This window comes from Amborella trichopoda, chromosome 10 (genome assembly GCF_054954075.1).
Source record: "Amborella trichopoda isolate Santa Cruz 75 chromosome 10, AtrichopodaSantaCruz75HAP2 v2.0, whole genome shotgun sequence".
Classification (NCBI taxonomy): Eukaryota; Viridiplantae; Streptophyta; class Magnoliopsida; order Amborellales; family Amborellaceae; genus Amborella; species Amborella trichopoda.
This window is the reverse complement of record NC_142345.1, coordinates 43,400,200-43,421,193: the sequence shown is the minus strand read 5'-3', so window position 1 is coordinate 43,421,193 and position 20,994 is coordinate 43,400,200. Positions and strand designations below refer to the sequence as shown.

General features: G+C 33.1%; 1 protein-coding gene across 2 annotated transcripts; it reads right to left on the bottom strand.

Moving 5' to 3' along the window:
* Positions 1-9,507: 9,507 nt before the first annotated feature.
* On the bottom strand, positions 9,508-19,523 carry LOC18447541 (DNA-directed RNA polymerase II subunit 4). Of its 2 annotated transcripts, none has more exons than XM_011629948.3 (9): positions 19,140-19,523; positions 18,341-18,373; positions 18,098-18,196; positions 15,729-15,840; positions 15,526-15,603; positions 15,153-15,186; positions 14,994-15,062; positions 11,786-11,880; positions 9,508-9,889 (listed from the first exon to the last, which is right to left on the bottom strand). In XM_011629948.3, coding segments are annotated over exons 1-9 (600 nt in total). In that variant the 5' UTR covers positions 19,219-19,523; the 3' UTR covers positions 9,508-9,888. The 2 variants fall into 2 exon arrangements, with proteins under 2 accessions (XP_011628250.1, XP_011628249.1); XM_011629947.3 differs by having other exon boundaries at positions 18,098-18,208; positions 19,140-19,516.
* Positions 19,524-20,994: the final 1,471 nt, after the last annotated feature.

Here is a 20,994-nt window from a genome sequence, read left to right as displayed (position 1 = left end):
GCATTGAAAAACCTTTATATTGATCATCTCGGCTTGAATATTATACTTGTAAAAAAAAATTAGGATCTTATGATCTAAAAATAATATATATTGTAATAAAGTATCTAGACCGTCTATTTCACCCTAAAAATAAGTGCTCATAGATCTACAAGATGTGCGTTGTTTTTTTAGTTTCAAATTTTATTATCAGTATTAGAAATTGATTTTATATGCATCATGGAGATTTCCATTGCAGAGAGTGCTTTGCAGGCGAGGATTTAAAGTGGGGCATTATTTTGCTTTCATAAAACCTAGGCCTTGTAGCCATCCAATAATTAAAAAAATATTTAGAAAAAGAAAAAGTTTATATAAAATTGCAACGTTTTTTTGATAGCTTAAAAGAAGATGCAACTTTTATATAAAGTTGTGACTTTAAATGTAGAATTAAGGTGCACATGAAAAATCCACCATCAAATATTGTTTTGATGTTGGAAAGCCCTCTAATTGCTCATCGCGATATCAAGACGTATAAATATGAAAAGAAAAAAAAAAAATTGAGACTTGAAAATAGTGTATCTCTTAAAAATAATGTATCTTGCAATATGTTACCTGGACCATCCGTTTTGAAGATTTTCAAGTGTTTATAGATTTACATGATTTGAATTATTTTTGAAGTTTAAAATTTTATAATTAAAGATGAAAATAGATTCTCAAGCCATCCTAAGAATTTTGAACTTCAAAATTGTATTTATGATAAAATTTGGAGGTGCACTTTAATTTGATCATTTAAGGTTGCAATCTCATATAAACCACATCCTTAAGAAAATAATTAAAAAATATTAAAATAAAATAATTTTAGAAAAGGATAAAACTTATAGAAGATTGACAACTTAAAATGTAGAATCAACGAGACAAATAAATGTGGAGACAAAAGATATTCAAGTCCTATAAATATGACATATTGAAATAAATATGACATATTGCAACAAATTATCCGGACCGTCTATTTTCAATAAATTTTCATGTGCTTATAGATCTGCTTGATTTGAACTATTTTTAGAGTTCTAAATTTTATATTTATAGATAAAAATAGATTCTTGCACCATCCTAAAAACTTTCGACACTAAAATTACATCTCATGACAATGTTTGGAATGCACGTTATTTTGATTGTTTAAAGTTAGCAACAAATAATCACTCTATTAGTTTTTGGGTAAATATCACTTTATTAGTAACTTGCTGATTTAACCACCTTATGTACTTTCTGAGGTGGTTCAACCAATGGTTTAAAAACCGGATCGGTGATCGGGATCGGGCTTTTCAAAAATCGATCCGGATCGACGAATCGGCGATCCGGATCGGAGAATCGGCGATCCGGATCGAAATCGGGTGAATCGGTCAGAATAAAGCTTCAAAAAAATCCGAAAAAATTATTAAAATTCATTATAAATATTGTTTTTTAGGAATTCAATAAAAAATAAGGGTACTCCATTAAGAATTTTCATGTTTTTGAATGAATATGCGAATATTGATATGTTCTTCCCCTGCATGAACCGCCATTCAACATTTAATTTACATCACACAAAAGGATAAACATAGAATTATCATGGAATAAGTATATCAACATACATGGACTACAATAAAGCATAAAATTAGTAACATACGATCTAAATTAAGATGTAAAAAGTTTAAATTAACCTGACAGTTCAAAAAGAAAAATAATCACCATATGTAATGATAATATGTTGCGGTAGTTCATGTAGTCATATTCGTTGTTATTTGTTATTGCAAAAGGACAATAATATTTTCGTACATATCAATTACAAACATTTAGAATAATACAAAATGCAAGCTCCAAACATGGCTACAACTCATTTATCAAGAACATACATTTTTTGCATTAAAAAATTAATAATAAAAACAATTCTTCAAAGAGCCGGCTAACATCAGTCATTCCAACTAAAAAATCCATGAACAACAGATAAAAAAAATACAGTTTTGTATTGAAAATATAATAACATGCATTTTTTTGCATAAATAATCCATCAACATACAATTTTTTCAACAAAAACTTTAACAATAAAAATTTAAAATATGGTTTAATACCTCATGATAATTAAAACCTTGTCACGATTTTCACATCTTTTCGGAAAATCATCATTTTTCAAAAAATTCGATCATGGAAAAAAAAAAAAAAATTTACAGCAAACTCAAACAATAAAATTTTAAAATTGGGTTTAAATGTTTAATACATCATGATAATCAAAACTTTATCACGATTTTCACATCTTTTCGAAAAATCATCATTTTTCAAAAAATTCGATCATGGATAAAAAGAAATAAAAAAAAAAAGTACAGCAAATTTTCAAAAAATTCGATCATAGATTAAAAAAAAAAATTAACAAATTTTCAAAAAGTTCGATCATGGATTAAAAAAAAAAAATCATAAATTTTCTAAAAATTCGATCATGGATTACAAAAAATTCGATCATGGATTACAAAAAATTCGCTCATGGATTACATAAAATTCGATCATGGATTACATAAAATTCGATCATGGATTACAAAAAAAAAAAAAAACATAAAAAAACAAAAAATTCGATCGTGGATTACAAGAACAGAAAAAAACAATTCGATCATGGATTACAAAAAATTCAATCATGGGTTACAAAAAAAAAAAAAACACAAAAAATTCGATCATGGATTACAAGTAAAAAAAACAAACATTTCGATCATGGATTACAAAAAAGTCGATCATGGATTACAGAAAATTCTATCATGGATTACAAAAAATTCGATCATGGATTACATAAAATTCGATCATGGATTACAAAAAAGTCGATCATGGATTACAAAAAATTCTATCATGGATTACAAAAAATTCGTTCATGGATTACATAAAATTCGATCATGCATTACAAAAAAAAAAACAAAAAATTCGATCGTGGATTACAAAAAAAGAAAAAAACAATTACATCATGGATAACAAAAAATTCAATCATTGATTACAAAAAACTCTATCATGGGTTACATAAAAAACAAAAAACAAAAAATTCGATCATGGATTACAAAAAAAAACAAACATTTCGATCATGGATTACAAAACATTCGATCATGGATTACAAAAAATTCTATCATGGGTTACAAAAATAAAAAATAAAAAATAAAATTCGATCATGGATTACAAGAAAAAAAAACAAACATTTTGATCATGGATTACAAAAAATTCGATCATAGATTACGAAAAATTCTATCATGGGCTACACAAAAAAAAAAAAAAAAAAAAAAAAAAAAAAATTTGTTCTTCACTGAGTCGTTTTACATAAGCGATTTTAACTCAAAAATTCACCTCCAAGTGAATAAATTACATCCAATTGACTATATTTTCTGATAAACAACAATATAAGGAATCAAAAACCTAAATTTTTAACACATTATTTCAAATATATCATGAAAACAAAATCAAAAGGCGGAAAAAAAAAAAAAAAAACAGCGGAATTTGGTTCCGCAGGCATCTCACTGTTCATATCAAATTTCTTGTTGTAATTGATCAGATTACGTAAAATTGAAAATTTTAAATCATACTAGACACAATAAAGATTAAAAACCCTAATTATTGAACTCATTTTGTTTAAAATATGCCGTGAAATAAATCAAATGGCGGAAAAAAAAAAAAACCCAAAGTTCTTACCTGTTTTTGTGAACCGAAGCCTTCAATCTCCAAAAAACTCTGTTTTTCTCAACGATTATCACAAATTAGTAACAAAAGCTTTTGATTCACAGCTTTAAGATCAATATGCCTACAAATTTTGAAAGATTCATGCCCTATTTGGCATGAAATTTCAGAAATGGCGGAAACCCTAAACCCCGAATTTTTCTTGATCCAAAAACAACCAATTTTTCCACCATTTAATCCTTGAAATATCTGAATAAAGCTGTTTACAGCCTGCAAAACAGATCACATGCCGAAAAAAACAAAAAAAATGATAAAAAAATGACAAATTTGAAAAAATCCGTGAAGAACACTGTGCAACCCGTGTTCTTCACGGACTCGCCGATTCCGCATAGTGAATCGGCGAGTCACTGTGCGGAATCGTCCGGTTCTCTCTAGAACCGGACGATTCCCGGTTTTTGAACCGATCCGGTACCTTTTTCGTGAATTTCGAGTCGAACCGGGCGAGTCCGGTTCGACTCGGCGATTTTTTAAACGCTGGGTTCAACCATTTCGACGATTTTGTTCCTGTGTAATATCGGATTATATACTATGAGCCTATTTTATTGAGGGTGCGGTTTGTATAGAGCCTAGGCTCTAAACAATCAAATTAGAGCCTACCTTCAAATAATGTCGAAAAATGTGATTTTATAGTGAAAATATTTTTTATAGTCTTAAAATATATTATTATCTTTATTTATAAAGTTTAAAGCTTCAAAAATAGTGTAGATCGAGAGATCTATGAAAACATTGAAAATTGACGGTTCAAAAATACGTTACAGAATATATTATTTCCAAAACTTGAAATCCATTGTTTTCTAATGTCCATGCGTCTTGACTTCGAGATGATCAATTTGAGGATATTGAGCATCAAAGCAACATCTTCTAGTGAAAATTTTAAGGTAGGCTCTAATTTGATTGTTTAGAGCCTTGGCTCTATATAAACTTTTTCCATTTGTTTTTAGTACAAGGAAGTCACAATTGTTAGTATTTTTTATTTGAAAAACACTTATATGTATTTTGAAACAACACTATGGTATATTATTCTTTCATAAATTGCTTTGATTATCGTTTTATTGTTCTTTCCTAAATTGCTTTGATTATGGTTTTATTGTTATTTTCTAAATTACATTGGAGATAGACAAATATGTGGGTATGAGTCCCACATTGAAGAGGATAGAGTTTGTTGAGGTGAATTTAGTAGCATTCATTCTCATATAATATACTCCAAGTACAAAAGAGAGAAACAACACTTGTGTGGAGTATGTGAAACGTGCAACACATGCACATGTGCACAAGGGGGCTTGATGGCTCATTGGCTCATGAGGCACCCTACTCGAGCACATATGCGGTTGGGCTCAGAGCTTGTTATCTTTTTGTGAGTCCGACATCTAGCCGTCGATGAGTGTGGGACATCCAATGGTCATTTAGCACTCGATGAGTGTGGGACCGATCATCTAGTCGTCGATAAGTGTGGTACATCCAATGGTCATCTAGCTATTAATGAGATGGAGGCTTGTAACATCAGCAATCAATTGCATATAACTTATGTAACTAGTAGTAGAGGGATGCAACGGTTATTTAGTCATCGATAAGTGTCGGTCATCTAGCCGTCGATGAGTGTGAGACATCTAACGGTCATCTAGCCATCGATGAATATGGGACCTCCAGCGTTCATCTAGCCGTTGATGAGATGGAGGCTTGTAACATCAGCCATCAAGTACGTATAACTCATATAACTTGTAGCTGTTGGGGTGCATGTAACTCATGTAACTTGTAGTTGTTGGGTGATGCATGTAAGCGCGACAATACTAAATGGGCTACCTCTGGTTGCTCTATAACAAGGGCCTTCCTACCCATACGATTTACACACTTAGAATAATTTTTTAGTTTATCTCAAGAGACTATTATTTGCAATTCCAGCAAGCAAACCAGTGGGCTAACTCTCTCTCTCTACTCGATTTTATCTCTTTCTCTCTCTAAACTATCAAGACTCTAGTGTCTATTGTGTGGGTTTTAAGCTCGGGTGCAGACATCTTAGGAATATTGTTATAAGCCCATTTCACCGAACATAACTCCAACAACAATCACTTTTAAACAATGGAGGTGAAATTCAATAAATAAAAGTATGTCGCTTCATTCCAGAAATTCTATTATGAACATTGTGCCCAAACAATATCACATCCACATCCACTTAATTTCAAATCTAATGGTCAATGATGATTGTGACCTCATTGTTTCAAAAGTAAATGGTCTCATTGTATACATTTCCTTTTAATATTTCTTGCAAGTGAAAGAGTTTTTATGGTATGGTAACTTTTTCCAATAGCCAAAAGATTTCATACTTCTGTGGGAGATGAGTCACCTCTTAAAAATCTATTTTGAGATGGATTTTTTTGACTTAATTTTTAAGGACATGTAATGTCTAAGATGGAGATCATGAATATGAAAAGATAAATAAAATTTGAAAAATAAGACTAATAATTCTATTAACAAAATATTTAGACCATTATTTCAATTGTTTTTAGAGGACCACTTATTTGCACCCATCTTTAAGATGGATGCTTGATATCTTGGGACCGTAGAAATATGCTTCAGCCCCATGAAACAATTTTCTTTATTTAAATCTTAATGTTAAATTTATACATCGCCCTCTTTATGCACTTGACAAAAATAATCGCTCCCAATTTTTGAGGGGTGAGATATAAGTATCAAAAAACAATTTTCAAATTTGATCCTTTGGATATAATCGCCCAATGATTACTCGGTGGTTCCCAAATTTTCATATTGAAGAAACCCTCCCAATATGTATTTTGACCGAGGAGATAGCCATATGGCTCATGATCTTTCGATAACATGGTATAAACACTCATTGCAATATTTTATGTAATTGTAGTATTTTAATAAGGGGGTGGTTTGCATGTAACCCACCTCCAAAATTTATCATAAATATCTTTTTTATGTAAAATTTTTATTAAGATAGCATGAGAATCTATTTTCATATCTAATTCTACGATTTTAAATTTCAAAAGTTGTTCAAATAAAGTAGACTATAAACATATGAAAATCTTAAAACTAGACAGTTCAAATAATGTGTTGTAAGATATTCTACTCTTAGGACTGATTTTCTTTTTTTCTTTTTATATTCATACATCTCCATGTCGAGATGAACAACTAAATGTTTTTCTAACATCAAAGCAACATTTCATAATGGATTTTTGAGGTGCACCTTAATTCTACGTTTCGAGGTTGCAACCCTATATAAACCTTTTTTCTTTTTAATAATATTATCATATTTTATATTTTACACTCATATTTCTCTTTTTTGTGCTCTATCTTTTTACACTCATATTTCTCTATCTTTTTTGTGCTCTATCTTTTTGTAAATTATTTTAAAAACATATTTTCCTCTAATTAGGCCTTTCAGGATCACTAATCCAACCAATCCGAATTGATGCAATGGGTGGGCAATCTAAAACCAAATTCCGGGCTTTAAAAATGCTAATCTAAAAACTCAAACAGTGTTCTAGTTTGGAACTTGAACCACTGGATTCCAAGCTAATTTATCTACGAGGAAGTTGGTTACGAACTTGAAGTTTCGAAGTGATCTTTTGGTACAAAAGACCCACTTGGGAACTCGGAGTTTGAACTTAGAAAAACAAGAAATGATATACATGAAAGACCTTTTTCATAATGAAATTTATCAAAATGGACATAAAATTTGAACTATCTAACATTTTTCCTAGTATAATTTTTGATAAATTTTAAAACTCATTTTTATGTATAATTTGATGGGCTATTTGGACTTGGATCAAAAGATTGATGAGCAATTTGGAATTTGATTGAAAAACATGGACAACATGTTAAGTAGTTCAAATCTCATACTGTATAGTTCAATAAATTTTCCCTTCTTAAATATCCTTGACTGCAAGGGATAATAGCAAAATATCCCTTTTTTATTTGCTAGAATCTTAGTGAGATGCCTATGGAGCAAGCGATTTAAGTAGGGTGAGGTTTTGTATATGGTGCCCCCTTTAAATCTTAGTGAGATGCCTATGGAGCAAGCGATTTAAGTAGGGTGAGGTTTGTATATGGTGCCCCCTTATTATTTAAAAGTAAGGTGCACCTCTAAATGTTGTCTGGAGATGTAATTCCAGGATCGAAAACCTTACGATGGTTTGAGAATCTATTCTTATCCCTAGTTATAAAATTTAAAATTTCAAAAATTGTACAGATCAAGCATATCTACTAACACTAGAAAACTTCGAAATTAAACAAGCCAAATAAATTTTTACAAGATATATTATTTTTAAGAGTTGAATTTTTTTTTTTTATATATCCATACATCTTGAAGTCAATATAACAAATTTGAAGATTTTTCAACATCCGAGAACTCTCTTCTAGAGGAATTTTTAGGTGCATTTTGCTTCTACAGTAGAATGACACCTTCTATAAACTTTTTCTATTTAAATAACATTGTTCTTTTAACAATAGTGACTTGAACCAACATTGTCAGATTACCAAAACTACAATGTCATTCCTGGCATGCATCCATCTTGCACCCCCTGGAAGTAATATCATCTATTTGAAACGTATCATGCCAAATTTCCCCATTTCTCTTATTGGTTTTTATTTTTAAGAAAATTTATCAAAATACACCTTACTTTTTCAACTTTCTAAGATGTCATCCTTTGTGCTATTCCAACTCAACATCACATGTATTTCCATGGGCATTTTGACTTTATATCAAAACAGGGAAAATATTAAGTGTGGATTGTATAACGTGTCAACCTTAAACAATAATAGTAAGGATACGTCCAAACCGTGCCAAAGGTGTATCCTTGGTGCCGGAAATTCCTACAATAGCCTGAAAATGTACTTCCACTAATAATTATAAAATCTAAGTTCAAAAATAAAATTGATTAAACAGTTTTACAAACACTTGAAAACTAAAAAATAGATTATCCAAATAATGTGTTACAAAACCAATAGGTGATCAATTCAACCCACCAGTCTGATTTCCAAATCATTGCACCAAAAGTTGTACCTGCATTTATATTTCAAACATTTAACTAACATCTAACCGATCGTCCAAGGCCCACAACGTGAAATGCTGAGAAGTGTCATTCCTCCGCTCAAAATCCATTAAATTTAAGCAGCCATGAGCCATTCAAACCTGAATGCTAGCATACTCCCTATTGGGACTGACCAAATTTTTGAAACAACCGTTTTGTCATCCACTCAATTAGAAGTGAAAAACCCCGTTTGGTCCATTTGATTATTGATTTTTCTGAAAGCTACAGTTTGCAGACAGTAGCAACCATATTTGTAAAAGGTTGTTATGTTCTACACTGCCTGTTTTAGTTCGACTGTGTAAATTTCATACATCTTTTTACAAAATAGAATACTTTATAAGATAGTATCAAATCTACGTCTAAATAAAATACATTAGTGCAACCTTACTTCTACGAGGTTGCAATCTTGCATAAACTTTTTTCGTGAACCCCCACTTAACAACAAAACACCACCAAAGGATATATGAGGGATTAAAAATAATGTTATTTTCCTGCATTTCATTGGCCTTGTTCAGAAGTCCAAACAGGGCCCATAGAGTAAACCCTTCTACTTAATTGAAGAGTAATTGCTTTCAAGAAACCGAAAAAGCATCTACTGATCAAGGAGGAAGGAAAGTATACCATACACCAATAGAGTATGATTTATGGTACAACAGATCATCCAACTCCATTTCCCTAAATGGACAGTGGTTTAACTGTAGTATGATGAACATTCACATGTACTGTTGGTCTCTCACATCCATTTAAGGCATTAACACCTGTGTTCTCATATATCACAAATGCTGTACGTAAAATACAACAAAAATAAGAATCCATCAAGCAATTCAACATATCTCTGGATAAAGGATCAGCCATCTGTTGGGGCAATGCTTGCCGTCAGCATCAGCTATTTGATAAAGCTTAAGATCTGAATGGTCCAGGTCTTACACAAAACAAAACCTGATCTGGACCGTCCATTGGGATGGTATGGGTGTAGTGTTTAGACTAGGAGAAACCATCCCTTTCACTGTTCAGGATATGAAAACTATACATGAAATATACAAAATGTGCAGTTTCAATACCAAAAACCTTCTTAATGCAACCTCAATCATGAGCCATCTTTGGTCAGCTTCGGTGCTGTAAGTCTGATATCAAAAGTTCATAAGTATCAGGTGGCATACAAAAGAATTGCAAACTCGTACCAAATGAGTACCTGCACATGTGCAATGGGAGGGAGGGAGGGAGGGAGGGAGGGAGGGAGAGGGGAGACCACAACTATACACAAAAGGCATCAAAAAAATATGAACTATGTTTTCTAGCTGAACCTTTGACAGCCAGAGATTATTTATGTATCCAACAGAAAACAGAGTCCAAGACCAGTGTTTTAAAATGCAGAATGCGGCCAAAAGCGTTGGGGGGGCCGATGCGGCTCAATGTGGTCCGGATGCGGGTGCATCATCACGATGCGGTCAATAAATATAAAAAAAAAATTCTAAAAAATCTAAAAATATAAGTTAATGCATAGAAAAAACAAGGAGGTGATATATAAGATAATAAGTATTTAGTTTATTCATTAACTCCAAAAGCATCCGCTGTCGGAGATTTTTATCCATTATCCCCTAATAGAAACTAGAAACTAGCTTCATAAAACATTCAACACTCAATTACCATAAGCACAAATCTGCAACCACAAACTTTAAAATTACAAAATACTACAAACTAAAAGTCCATGAAGATTAAAGAGTTAAAAGTCAAACTCAAGAAGAGTCAATACAATCATCATCATTTTTCAAATCTTGAAGAACTTCAACAAATAAAATTGAAGAACCAAGCATTAAATCAACACCCAAAATATACAATCAATAACCAAGCATCAACAAATGCACAAATCGACGAACTTCAACAAATAAAATTTCTGCCCAAAATAATTTTTTTGATTCAATCGATCCAATCAGTGTTGATATATTCGCTTTGCTTCGCCTCGGACGAAGCACCCGAAGTCTTCGGATTTCCTCCAACCACCGAAGCAAAGCGAATAGCAGCATTAATTTCAATGTTTCATACGATATTTCGCCACATTCAAAATGAAATTGCGGGGTCTATCTACTCGAATCCAACTACATGAGGCGCATGTTACAACGTACACCAAGTACCACCTTGCCCCACGTGGCCCCATCCCTCTCAATTTGTCATTCCAAATAGCACTTTGCCCCATCTCTCGAATTTATAAAATTCCACTACTGTCCTCTTTTACTTTTATTAAAAGAAAATAAATTTTTAACAAGCCACCTCTTCGTCATGTACATTCTCAAAGCATAAAATAAATTGAATGTATTTATTATCGTTATTTTTTTAGTTTTTAGCTTTTTATTTTTTTTATTTTTATTTTGCTTATTATTTTAATGTGCTTGTATATATAAAGGTATATTTTGTTTATATTTATATTAAATTTAAAAAAATCCGAAGTCTTCCTTTGAATTGGCCGAAGCACCGAATTGCTTCATTTTTCTGACCAAACCGAAGAAAGCTCCAAAGCGAAGCTGAGAACATTGGATCCAATAAAAGACACAGATGTGGCTTAAAAATCATTTTCCCCCCATTTTTGAAGGTCAAAATGACCTTATTACCGCTGCCTAAGGAGTTCAGTTTTTAAAAAAATGGCAAATAGATTATGATGCGCTCAATGCGGAAAGATGTGGTGCATATGCGGCGCATCTCTCCAAACCACATATGTGGGCATGTGCAATGCGCTGGGCAGCGCGTAGCGCCTGATGCGGCCGCATTTTAAAACACCGTCCAAGACCTTAAAAAACATCATCTAACAACTAGGTTTTTGCAATCTCATAAAATCACAGTATAACGTGGACATGGTGTGCAAGTCTCCCAAAGTGAAAATGAAGAAAGCAATAAACCTAGCTGGAAAACAGATGAAGCCTGCTAAATGTACATATACACCATATTTCCAAGTGAGGCCAGTCAGACAAGCACCACCACATAGCAGAGAACTTTTAAACCATAACAAATGGGAAGATTTATTTTACCAGGGATCTTGAAGGGAGCCCTGCTGGGAACTTTCTATCTCTGCAAGGTCAAACAACATTTTACTGATTGATCCACGACTCACATGTTTCTTTGCCTGTTAACAATTTTAAAAATATGATTAAAGACACAAGAAGATTCACATAAGAAAGTGGTGAGTTCAGTTTTGTTGCAAAAGATTGACATGGACAAAAATAAATACGTTGAATATAATCAGGGAATGGTTGTTTAACTTAATATTTGGCAAATAAAAAAGTTTAATGACTGATCCTTGGCTCAGGACTTACTCTGGTTCTGAGCTATACTGGCAAAATGAGTACTTCAAATATTTCCAGAAAAACATCTAAACCATACACCAGTAACTTTTCTGATTTCAAAGATAAGATTTTACATTTCACAAATCACATTGCATCCCCTCCACTAAAGAGTACAGAAAACCAGTACAGCTTGCCTAATGTTCCCCAGTGCTATTGTTACTTGCCTCCTTAAACTATCACAAATTTTGTAACTTCACTATCAACTGCATTCTAGTTTGAACTTCGTAAATGTTATGCTCTCGGAAAACACAAGGGCCATATGGAATAATACACTTCTTTTAAAAACAAAGCACTTGGTTTTCTCATCCAGCTAAAATGTAATTGCCCAAACTTTTAAATTATTTCTGCAGTAATTTGGGCCAAATCAATTGCTATCTCCTATAAATGATTTCATATTTCCTATGAGAAAAAGTAAAAACCATGCAAGTCCACCACCGAATTGTCCTTTCCAAGCTTGCAGCCTCTCTCTAAACCCAACCCAAGACCTCAGCCAAAAACTCTGCTAAATTTGCCCACAAAAGCACCATGCCTACTTCACTAGAAGAACATTCCTGTTCCTGATCGATTTTGCATGTTCCCATAAAATACCCCCAAATTTGGGAGATGTATAAGAAAGCAAGGACTTTTTTTAGGACAACTGAAGAGTTCGATCTATCTTGAGACCTTCAACAATGGGATTCATGAAAGAGGTTCAAATTGCAGGGCCCAGGGTTTTTTGTGGTTTCTAAATCGCCATTAAGAAAGAGACCCTGAGATAGGAGCGCATTGGCTGCAGAGAGCTCTGGGTTAGAGAGCGACTGAGATAGAAGGATCTGAATTGGAGAGAGTGAAAGAGCTCTGGGACAGAGAGAGAGTTGGGTTAGAGAGAGAAAGTTCTTAGAGAGATAAGAGAGTTTGAGACTGAACAGAGAGAGAGCCACCACCAAACTGTGCGCATTTTGTGGATGAAAAAAAGGAGAGGGTTAGAACTCTTTTTTTTCAATCCATGGTTTGGCCCTCTAACGACATGATTGTCATGTGACATTGGGCATTCACACATGCCATAGATTGTTAAATCGCCTTTTTATTTTGACCATGGTTTGACCCTCTAAAAATGGTCTGAAGTGGCAACCCAAACATGCCCTAATGCATAGGTCAATAGAGAATAATCAATAAATGTATAGGTAAAGATACAGAGAAATATAAGAGAGACATGAATATTCATCCCAATTTGCTAAACTTGGACCCACCATCCTTTTTTAAATGTGATTTTGAAACCATTATATTTAGAACGTTCTTTTTTTATTGAAATATAAGATACATGGATTTGCATTAATATTTCTTTTTTCTTTGATTGACATGCATATAAGACTTTCTTTTTTCTTTTTCTTTTTCTTTTTTTTTGGGGGGGGCTAGATATGGTTTAAACAATCTCTTTTCCCCGTTGGAAAATTATTGCTATTGTGATAATATCATTGAAAACTTTTATTGGGATATTATCAGCTTGGTCTTTTTGTCGGGTATTTATTGAAATTTCACTGAAAATTCAATATATTGAAATAGCATACTATTATTTCTTATGGAAGTATACCTTGCAACCAACCCCAAATAGTTGGGAAAAGGCTTTTGATGATGATGATGGAAGTATACCTTCCTTATAAAAAAAATTTATATAAGACTTTCACACGTTTTCTTAGGTATGATTACTTTTCAAATTTCAAAATTCTGAGGTATCCTTAAGCTTCTTCCAAAAATTTAGCCTTCAAAAAATGATAACATATAGGATTTCGAAATGGAAATAATTTATATAAGGGTGAGGCCCTAAACAATCAAATTACGGTGCACATCACATGTTCAGTAGAAGAGAATGTTTTGATGCCCAAAAATCCTCAAATCAATTATCTCGACCTTAAGATGTATAGATGTGAGAAAAATGGATTTCAAGTCTGGAAAATAGTATATCTTGTAGTACTTTTTCCGGACCGTCAATTTTCAAGATTTTCAAATTTTCATAGATATGCTCGATCTGCACTAGTTTTTAAGCTTTAAATTTCTTAATTAGAGATGAAAATAAATTTTCAAGCCATCATAAAGATTTCTAGTATTGAAACATCTTTCGACATTATTTGCAAGTGCACCTTACTTCGATTGTTTAGGGCCTAAGCCCTATACAAACCACACCCTTCTGAAATACCTTTTAGCCATATGATATACAACTAAGTAAATTGGCTATTTTTTAGTTCAGTTTGTTCAAAACTTAATTTTTGAAATGCTATCTATTGTTATTGTATACCATTTTTTATCAAGATGAAATTGGAGTTATTATTGACCATTGATTTTCCCATGATAAATCCAGCTATTATCGGTGATAGTTGTCATTAAGCTTTTCCCTTTGGAAAACTATATAGGACATGATTTTGGAAATTGTTATTGTATACCATTTTTTATCAAGATAAAATTGAAGTTATTATTGACCATTGATTTTCTCATGATAAATCCGGCTATTATCGGTGATAGTTGTCATTAACCTTTTCCCTTTGGAAAACTATATAGGACATGATTTTGGAACTTTATTATTACTTTGCTTTTTTTAATTGACATGCATTTAAGACGTTTTTACCTAAAGATATATCTAACATTGCTGCGATTCTATTGACCGATCCCTAAGGGATTGGAATCATGTTCCCCCAATATGGGGCGGGATCCACCTACAATCCCACTCTGAGAATGTGTGATTGCTGCTTGGTAGGATCACCACCAAGTTGGGCCCAGTAACTAAGCTGCAAATGTATCAAGAAGGCAACAAGCCATTAAAATAGACATAAAGGGGTGCCTCAACCATGGTTCAATCTAGAAAAGCAGTATTTTACCAATCAGACTATAAAAAAGAAAGTTTGAAATGCACTAGATTCACCTTAAAGGATGGCACGAAAGAGTACACTTCTTCAACTGTTTCTGGGTGAGCATTAGCAATCAAACATGACTGCAGTAAACAGTATGAGTTAGAAAATATTGTATTTAAAAGAAGTAACTTAAGCTCCAACTTGACTCCAAACACACATGATTTTCATACCTCAACATCTGAGAGCTGGTATCTTCCAAGAAGTCTAACTTGAAGTTAAGATTCCAATTACAAACTTAGAATAGAATACAGCGCCAGATGTATCATGAACAATGAAGAGTACGAATAATCCAGAAACGCAGTCGTGAGAAGGTCAGTAACCAGCAAATAAAGCACTCTTGATTCAAATTACTGGATTTGGCAATAACAAATCATTTCAAAAAAAAAAAGAGTTTTAACATTCACATCAATTGATATCTAACTTGGATGATAGAAGTAAGAAAATATATGGTTGACTGCAAGCCATATAAAATGCCAAGCGAAGCCATGCAAGTATACTAAACTAATATACAACTAACAGTAACTTTATCAGAAGTAAGGATACTCTCGGACTTGTTTCACAGACTCAGGTTTCTTATAATAGGTGCAGCTCTTTGCATACTTCAAACCTAGGTTGAAAGATCTGAAACAAACAAGCTTCTTACAAACATTCAGCATCAAACATGCACAAGCGCTTGCTTGAAATTATAAAGGGAATTTTCTATTATAACAAACTGAAAAAAGCACACTAATTGTAAGTTGTCTTACTGAGGAATTTTGATTGCTGGATCATTAGATAATGTCCGCAGCTGCTCTTCAATTCTCTCTAACATAATGGCTGCCTCACAGTCCATCAGACATCTTGAGTCACTTGGAAGTTCTGCAATAAACATACATAGAAACCACAATAAGTTACAATTTCAAAAAGAGAGAATCTTATTTATTCCTGAAGGAGAGTCTAATAAGAGAGAATCAAAAGTCTTCCATGAAGCTTTGGGAATTTCAATGTGCAGTAAAAAGTCCATAGCAGGGTTGACTTGAGGCTTAGAGTATATGGGGTTACATGGTTGAAAAAATAAGGTTTGCAGTCATTGGAGCCACCATGTCAGGCATCGTATCCACTGAAACTCTTCTCTATTTATATAGGAAATTTACACTAATATCCTCTATAATCTGAGGAATTAAAAGTGTCCCCATTTTTTTCATATTTTACACCCATGTCCCTTTGTAACGATCCTAGGTGGGTTAAGGACCTAACTTTCTGCATTTCCATCAGCCAAGGGTTTTGGGGCGTATTGGTTAGGTACCAAACATTTGGTATCAGAGCAACCACTGCGACCTAGGTTCAAATCCTAGGAAAGGGCTACTCAAATAAAATCAGAGTGAGAGCCGCCATAGAGTGAGAGCCACCATAGAGTGAGAGCCGCCGAGGACGTCGATCCTAGGAAATGGCTACCTGTGGAAAGGGCTACCTATGGAAAGGGCTACTTGAATAGAGTGAGAGCCGCCATAGAGTGAGAGCCACCATATAGTGAGAGCCGCCGAGGACGTCGACTGCAGAGCGTGGTGGTATGTAACGATCCTAGGTGGGCTAAGGGCCTAACTTTTCATATTTCCATCACCCAAGGGTTTTGGGGCGTATTGGTTAGGTTCCTAACACCCTTTTTTGTTTTTTTTTACTTTATTTTCCCAAAATACCCATAGTTCAGAAATTGAGGTCTTCTTTTTTTATGTTTGAGAGCTGGTTTGGAACTTGAAGTTCTATACTAATGTTTGCATAACTAGGATGGTTCAGAACCTGAAGTTCCAAAGTTCCCAACAAAATGTTCGGCACCCTTGGTATGTTCCTGCATAACAAAATGTATAGAGTGCTCTTGTGGGGGCACATTATACACTCAATCCCTCAAATAAAATATATTTCTTATCAAAAATTTAAAGTTTTCTTATAAAAAATATTAAGGAGAACTTGGTCATGTAGATCTTCTATTCCGCCGGAATTCGTTGATTCCGTACGAATTTACAATGGAAAAAGTAATGTTCATTGTAAGATCACTAAAGGAAAGGTTTGTCATAAAAATATGGAGAGTTTGCTTCTACACAGAAATGAAGACCTTTGAGAACAATTATTGGACCGGAAAGATGATTGGGTGATTCTAAAGTGAGCCCCAAAATTTTTAAATTAAAAAAGTATAGTTTACCCAATCAAATATTATACAGTGTGCTACTACAAAAGCACCTGTAAAAAAACAAAGTTTTTAGGTGAAAAATGGTGGCTGCATTTAACGAGATGACATCATCTAACTAGCAACACCTTATATTTTTTTTGTTGCAGGTGCTCCTAAAACAACACACCACACTTGCTCCCTCAAGTAAAATATATATTTTTAACTAAAACTTTAGGATCCACTTTAGAATCACTGAATGATTATTTTCAAATAACAAATTTTAAATTCTTCATTTAAAAATGTATTTTATCCAAAGGGCTAAGCATAAAATGTGCTCCTGCTGGAGCAGAGTGTATTACTCTATTGTGGAGCTGCAAAAAGGGCAGTTTGGAACTTGGTACTCCTTCATTCATAATTTATTTTAACCTGAAGGACGAACTGACCTGATCACGAAAAAATCAGTTCCGCATTCAAGCCCCAAACTGATCTCTCAGCCACAAGAAAAACTTGAAAAAGGAAAAAAAAAAAAAAGAAAAAAAAAATAACTTAAAGTTCTTAATCAAGGGAATTTGCCAATTATAAGAGATATTAGTGTAAATTTCCCGTAACTATACACATCCAAACTTCCCGAATTAAAGCATATTCATTATGGCAAATTGCATCTACTAGGCATCCATATCGTTTCATTTCTTAGTTTCCAAATAACTTTTGCTCCTGTAACTTCATTTTCAAGCAACTCGCCTCCTAAGAGACCCTTTGCCACATCCAATTCTCATGGAAACCCATATTGATCTCATTTACCACACTTTATTCTCTATAATCAATGACATCATTTCGCGTGAAGGAAATAAGAAATCAAAGACGAATTTCACAAGCAAACGTTTGGAGATCATGACGCCATGGTATTAATCAACAGAGACGAGAAAAGAAAATGATAAAGAGAAGTTGATGACAATTAAAAGAGACAAAAACCTTGCTCAATGTTTAGTTCCACAACTGGTGCACTTTTCTTTCCTTCTCGTGACGAACCGCCCTTACCCGCTTTTCCTGCCTTGTCCCAATTTTCTTTCCCTACATTTGCATCTACAAACAGCCATCAAAACATAACAAAACAAGAATTCCCACAACTAGAATTTCAAATTGGTAAAGAACGTAAAAAGTCACCAAAAATGGAAATGAAAATTCATTAGAAAACCAAGAGCCAAGGATACGAACCTTTTGCTGTGGTTGCCTTCCCTTTTGCTGATGCTGAGATAAAAAGAAGAAAAGAAAAGAAAAATTCAAATAAAATATTATAAGTAGTTCAGATAGTGCTTCCTATACAGAATCAAAATATTGTGACATTACAGAGCAATGTAATATCAACCAGTTTAATGCACAACGAATTAGATATCATTTTTGTTAGAATGAAATCAAAGATAAGTTTTTACCAGCTTGTGATCATGAAAAAATAAGAAAACAATTAAACTAATTACTTGTGTCAATAATAGATGTGTCAATAATTCCTACTGAATATGGGCAAATAAAGATAAAAAAAATCCGCTGTCTTGAGAGAATTTGGTCTAAACAATCTGAAATTTGAACAGAAATCCCAGAAAAGTTCACCCAAAAACCTCCTGAAGCATTGGTTTTTCCCAAACCGAATACAAACACTGAACCTGAAATTTCAAAGCGTAATCAAGTTGCAGTTTTTCAGAGCCAGGGCTAGGTGGACATTGGACTGTAATGAGAGTCTTTGAAAAAACAAACATGATGGGCATCCATTAATGCCGTATTTTCCCCTAAAATGAAGCATGCATTTTCATTATTGCATGCAAAAAAACCACCACTAGCCTGCAGCTGATTCGCCACATTTCCAAAAAATAAAAGCATTTTCCAGATTCGAATATCCAAGAAAATCCCATCCCCTCCCCCCCCAAAAAAAAGAGTCTCCTTTTGAATCCTAGCCATTGATGCAACGATTTCCCGAAAATAGAACACGTATTAATTGTGGATGGGAGAAAATGAGACCAACCTGCAACTGGTTTGAACTTCGAAGAAGCTTTTCCCCCATTTGAAATAGGAGTAGAAGACTTTCCCGTTTTATCCGCCATTGATGCACAAGAGAAGGTCTCGACTTAGGGTTTTGCTGAGCCTTTCAAGTTAGAGGAACCGAGCCGTGTGCTAAACTGCTAATTAAGAAAGGGTGTAATTTGTACAAGGCTAAGGCCCTAAACAATCAAAGTAGGGCGCGAGCGCACCTTTGAAATAGTAGAAAAACATTTTCAGCACCGAAGTCTTTACGATGAAATGAAAATTTATTTTGGGTGCGGTTTGTATAGAGCCTAAGCTCTAAACATTAATTAGGGCATACCTTCAAATAGTATGGAGAAAGCTTCAAAATGAGTGTAGATCAAACATATTTATAAAAACTTTGAAAATCTTGAAAATTGTTCGTCTAAAAATAGGTTACAAGATGCACTATTTTTAAAATTTGAAATTTATTTTTTTCTCATGTCCATACATCTTGATGTTGAAATAATCAATTTGATGATATTTGGACTCAAAACAACCTTTGCAGTGAAAGTTTTGATGTAGGCTTTAATTTAATTGTTTAGAGCCTAGGCTCTTCATAAACTTTTTCTTTTATTTTTATATCTAATTATAAAATATTTAGCTTCAAAGTAATATATATCAAGCATATTTATGAATACTTGAAAATCTTGAAAACTGACCGTCTAGATAATACATTACAAAATGAACTATTTTCAAAATTTTGGAGCCCTTTTTTTTAGAGAAAATATTTGATGAGATCATTTACATTTGGTGTAAAGTGGTCACAATTAAGATGTGAAATTGGGTATCCGCATTTATTTCATTGACTAAATTCAAAGTTCAAATGAATTTTTTTTTGAACTTTGTAATACACCTAAGCTATCGGATTTCACATCGAATGATTATAAGTAATTGTGACTTCCATGTACCAATGGTAAAACGTCTCAGTGTGTGCAACTTTTTTTTTTGTACAAGCTTTCTATGCTTCCCTTACAACATAGAAGTTTTATCCTCCCCCTTATCGAATCACAACGTCATGTTTCTACATTATTTTATCTTTAATTTTTTTTCTATAAACTATTTTGACACCAAATTTTGGACATCCATTTCTCTATTAAACTCACACTAGCGAAAAATATAAAAAAAATTATTTATAATAAAATAAAATGACCAAAATACCCCTAAAAGTTTCAAAGGGTATTTTGATCATCATAGTTTATCAAAAAATTATTTTTAATATTTTTTATAGGTGCACCCAATGAGAAGATGGCACGTACCAAAATTCATATTCATACAATTTGTATAAAAAAAACTAAAAATAAAATATTTTGAGACGTCGGATCTAAGATCAAACGGTGAGTGACTCTCTTGATCAAAATTGGACGGCCAAATGGTAGGAAGAGTATAGAAATTCTATGTTGGAGGGGAAGCATAGAAATCTTTATCTTTTTCTTTTTTTTTTATGTCCATGTATCTCAAGGTCAAGATGATCAAATTTGAGGGTTTTCAGGTTTTCAGCATTGAAACAATTTTTTCTATTGATTTTTTGAGGTGTGCCTTAATATGATCGTGTAGGGGCTTCAACCGTACATAATCTTTTTTCATTAAAAAAAGCTTTAAACCGCTAATTAAGAACTAGCATGAACACCCATTTTTTGAACGGTCTACCATTTTACTTTGATTGTAATTCGATAAATTTCAAAATCAATTGTAATATCTGTTTGAGCTATATGATATTTGATCAAAAGATAATGTGCTATTTAAAATTAGATAAAAAATATCGATAAAATGTTCAATAATTCAATTCTTAGGCATAGTTCTATAAATTTTCCAAA

Excerpts from the sequence above, each read along its gene's own strand:
- LOC18447541 (XM_011629947.3), bottom strand. The coding sequence starts at position 19,218 with ATGGCGGATAAAACGGGAAAGTCTTCTACTCCTATTTCAAATGGGGGA. Across the intron at positions 15,841-18,097 it reads GGAACTAAACATTGAGCAAG|AACTTCCAAGTGACTCAAGA; the intron begins GTTTTTGTCTCT and ends TGTTTATTGCAG. Across the intron at positions 15,604-15,728 it reads CCAGCAATCAAAATTCCTCA|ATCTTTCAACCTAGGTTTGA; the intron begins GTAAGACAACTT and ends TGTTTGTTTCAG.